The sequence below is a fragment of the Gekko japonicus genome, unplaced genomic scaffold (genome assembly GCF_001447785.1).
Source record: "Gekko japonicus isolate JY-2015 unplaced genomic scaffold, Gekko_japonicus_V1.1 scaffold4004, whole genome shotgun sequence".
Lineage (NCBI taxonomy): Eukaryota > Metazoa > Chordata > Lepidosauria > Squamata > Gekkonidae > Gekko > Gekko japonicus.
In genome coordinates this window covers 76,507-79,744 of record NW_015177138.1, presented here as the reverse complement: position 1 = coordinate 79,744, position 3,238 = coordinate 76,507, and the positions used below count along the sequence as shown (strand labels likewise).

The following is a 3,238-nucleotide window of genomic DNA, read 5'->3' as shown; positions in this document are numbered from 1 at the left end:
ACTGTGGATTCTCTGATTTGATTATAAATAGTTTTAACAGATTAACATATTACTAATACCACTCATTCTTTTCTCTGTCCCTCTTTATACCCTCCCTTATTTCTAATTTTTAGCGAAAAATCTCCCCTTTTTAGGGGAGCGAATAAAGCTTATTCAAAAAAAGAAAAGAAAAAAAGAGCTGTCCTTGAAAAAGAGCAGTTTCTGTCAAGAGCTCTCTCAGCTCCACCTACCTCACAGGGTGTCTGTTGTGGGGAGGGGAAGGAGTTTGTAAGCCACTCCTTTGGGTAGTGAAGTGCAGGGTATAAATCCAATCTCCTCCTCCTCCTCCTCATTTTGCTCTCATTGGAAAAAACAGACGATTGGAGGGGAACAGCTATAATGCAAATACTTTATTATCAATGACTGGCTGAGTGGGATTAGCTTTTTGCCTGGGGATTACCATTTGGGATTTTTGTTTTTAAAAAACGAAACTATACAGCCATAGCATGGCGCTATTCCAATTTCTTTTGCTGTATAACTTTCTCCCCCTCCTTTAGGGAAAAAAAGAGAAGATCTGTATTGAAAGACTTATAAGCCAAAGTGCATTTCTCTTTTTTTGTCCATATACACATTGCACCGTACATAAATAATTACATTGTAAAAATGACTCCATAATTACAAGTATAATATATATATATTTTTCATATAATATATATAAAACTTTTATATTAAATCTAGGTAGATGATATTTGGGGACTGTCTCATATTGGGTGTGGCCGCTCCCCTCCTCAAAGGCCGACGGCTATCTGTTGTTGCGGAGCAAAACCTCCAGCCAACACGGGCAAGAAGTGATGAACTGTCTCGAGTAGTTCGGCCCCCAGCCTTTGGCAAAACTAATCCGGACGCTGTTCGGGTCGTAAGGCCCGTCTGGGTATTCCAAGTCAGTGGTGTGCTGCAAGAGGCAAGACTTCTCGTAGTCAAAGACCTTGATCGAGTAACCCGGCAGCACCTTGCGCACCATCAGGGTCCGACAGTTGGGAATGTCCAGCGTCGGGGAGTTGACGAAGATCGGGTGCTCGCTGCGGTTGTACGCCCACACGCCGTCCGGTTCTTTGCTGAGCAAGATCCCGTAGCCGATCTTGCTTCGAGTCCGCCGGACAGTCTCGCTCCTGTGATCCAGGTTCAGCTGTCCCAGGCAGAAGCCGTTCCCTTGAGGTAGGTCATAAAAGATACTGACAGATTGTTCGTACACGGGATAGAGGCGCCCCACGCGGGTCCGGTGCTCCCAGTAGGCGACGCTGCACCAGTGGCTCCTGTGAGTCGTGTCCGGCGATAGGCTGGCGTCTAGGGAAAGGGAGACACACAAAAAAAGGGCAGTGCATTTAGAAACAGCCCAAATGACGGTCTGCTCCCAGTCTCTGTTCCCCAGATGCTATTTACCCATGCATTTGCTTTTCTTTGTTCTACATCACGCTTCCCTCCCCAGTCGGAATTCAAAGTGGCTTAGAACCAGTGCTCCCTCTAAGCTGAGTTAGTGGGAGTTAGCTGACAGTTTTTTTTAGCCTCCCGCTCACACATTTTTGTCTTAGCTTGGGAAGGAGGGCTCCAGAGCAAACTAATTGATGCAGCAGCCAAATCGCTCATTCACAACTTCAACGCCAGTAGCTCACAAAGTAGAATTTTTGCTCACAAGACTCCACGGCTTAGAGGGAGCATTGCTTAGAACTAGAGATGTAAAATTTCCAGAAATTTTGAAGCTCGGAAAAAAATGGAAATTTTCAGAAAAATTGAAAAAAATGCTACATTAGCATTTCTTTTCTCTTTTCTAGATTGAAAGTCATTCTGTTACTTTAGGAACATAAAATATGACTATGGACATTTTTACTTGGCATGAAATTATCACAACGAGCATATTGAAAATATAGTGTATCCAAACTGAATACCCATCCACATGCAAACACAAAACTGAAACCTTTTTATTTTCTTCGGACAACAGCACCTCCTAAAGGAAGAAATGCATCTTGTTCTTGCATTGGAGGGTTCAGTTTGTAACCTAGGACTTGCTTGTCCTCAGTGCACAGAAATTAGATCAATCTGATACCATATATATATGTATTTTTAGAAATGATTTGGAAAATATTTGAACACCTTGTCTTAAAATATTTTATTCATCATGTTAAAATAAAACGTTCCATAATCAATTTTTTTCCTTTTCTTTTCTTTTTTCAATTTTTCCAATTTTTCGGAAAAAAACAAAAAAGGCTTCAGGAAAAAAATGGGGAAAAAACGGGTTTTTTCTGAATTTTTCCGTTTTTTTCCCGGGCCTTCACATCTCTACTTAGAACACTTTTCTCCCCGCCTATATTTTCATGCAACAACCCTGCGAGGAAAGCCAGGCTGAGAGTTTGCAATGGGCTCAAAGTCACCCAGCGAGCCTCCATGGTAGAAGGATTCGAAACTGTGTCGCCCAGGGTCCTAAATCCACCTCTCTATCCACTACACCATGCTGGCTCTCAAAATTCACTCTGGTTGTGAGATCGACCAGCCAGCGGTACTCCTTCCAAAGGTTGCTGTGAGCAACAATCACAATGCCCATCAACCCAAAGGGCCACATTTAATTCCATCCCTGGAGTGAGACCTACACTGCCCGCGGGGTGGGGTGGGGTCAGTCATTCCTCAGGCAGTGGCTGTTTCAAGGTGTGAAGAAGAAGAAGAGATTGGATTTATGCCCCGCCCTTCACTACCCAAAGGAGTCTCAGAGAGGCTTACAAACTCCTTTCCCTTCCCCTCCCCACAACAGACACCCTGTGAGGCAGGTGGGGCTGAGAGAGCTCTCTTGAGGACTGCTCCTGAGAGAACAGCTCCGAGAGAACTTGTGACTGACCCAAGGTCGCACCAGCAGCTGCATGTGGAGGAGTGGGGAATCAAACCTGGTTTTCCCAGATTAGAGTCTGCGCTCCTAACCAGTACACCAAACTGCCTCTCCACAGGTTCCCCCCAGGTAATAGGGTTGCCAGGTCCCCTGGTCTGGGTGGGAGGTCTTCCACTTTTTGGGTGCTCCCCCCCCCCAAAAAAAAATTATTATTCCCTCTTACCTCTAGAAACTCGGAAATAAACGTGACATGCCCAAGTTACCAGGAAGTGTCGTGGGTGTTGAGCGGCAATGCTCTGGTTTTGGGGCCAAAACCAAAGAAATACAATAAAATAAACTCCATGTAGCTATTCCGACCATAGAGTTTCCCCCCGAAACCAGAGCGTC

General features: G+C 44.7%; 1 protein-coding gene across 1 annotated transcript in view; it reads right to left on the bottom strand.

The window, feature by feature from the left end:
- Nucleotides 1-462: 462 nt before the first annotated feature.
- Nucleotides 463-3,238, bottom strand: part of SMAD6 (SMAD family member 6) — a 78,420-nt gene continuing 75,644 nt past the window's right edge. Inside the window, exon 3 of the mRNA XM_015428338.1 lies at nt 463-1,323. Coding sequence (XP_015283824.1) covers nt 782-1,323 — 542 coding nt within the window. The 3' untranslated portion in view covers nt 463-781. The remainder of the gene's footprint in view (nt 1,324-3,238) is intronic.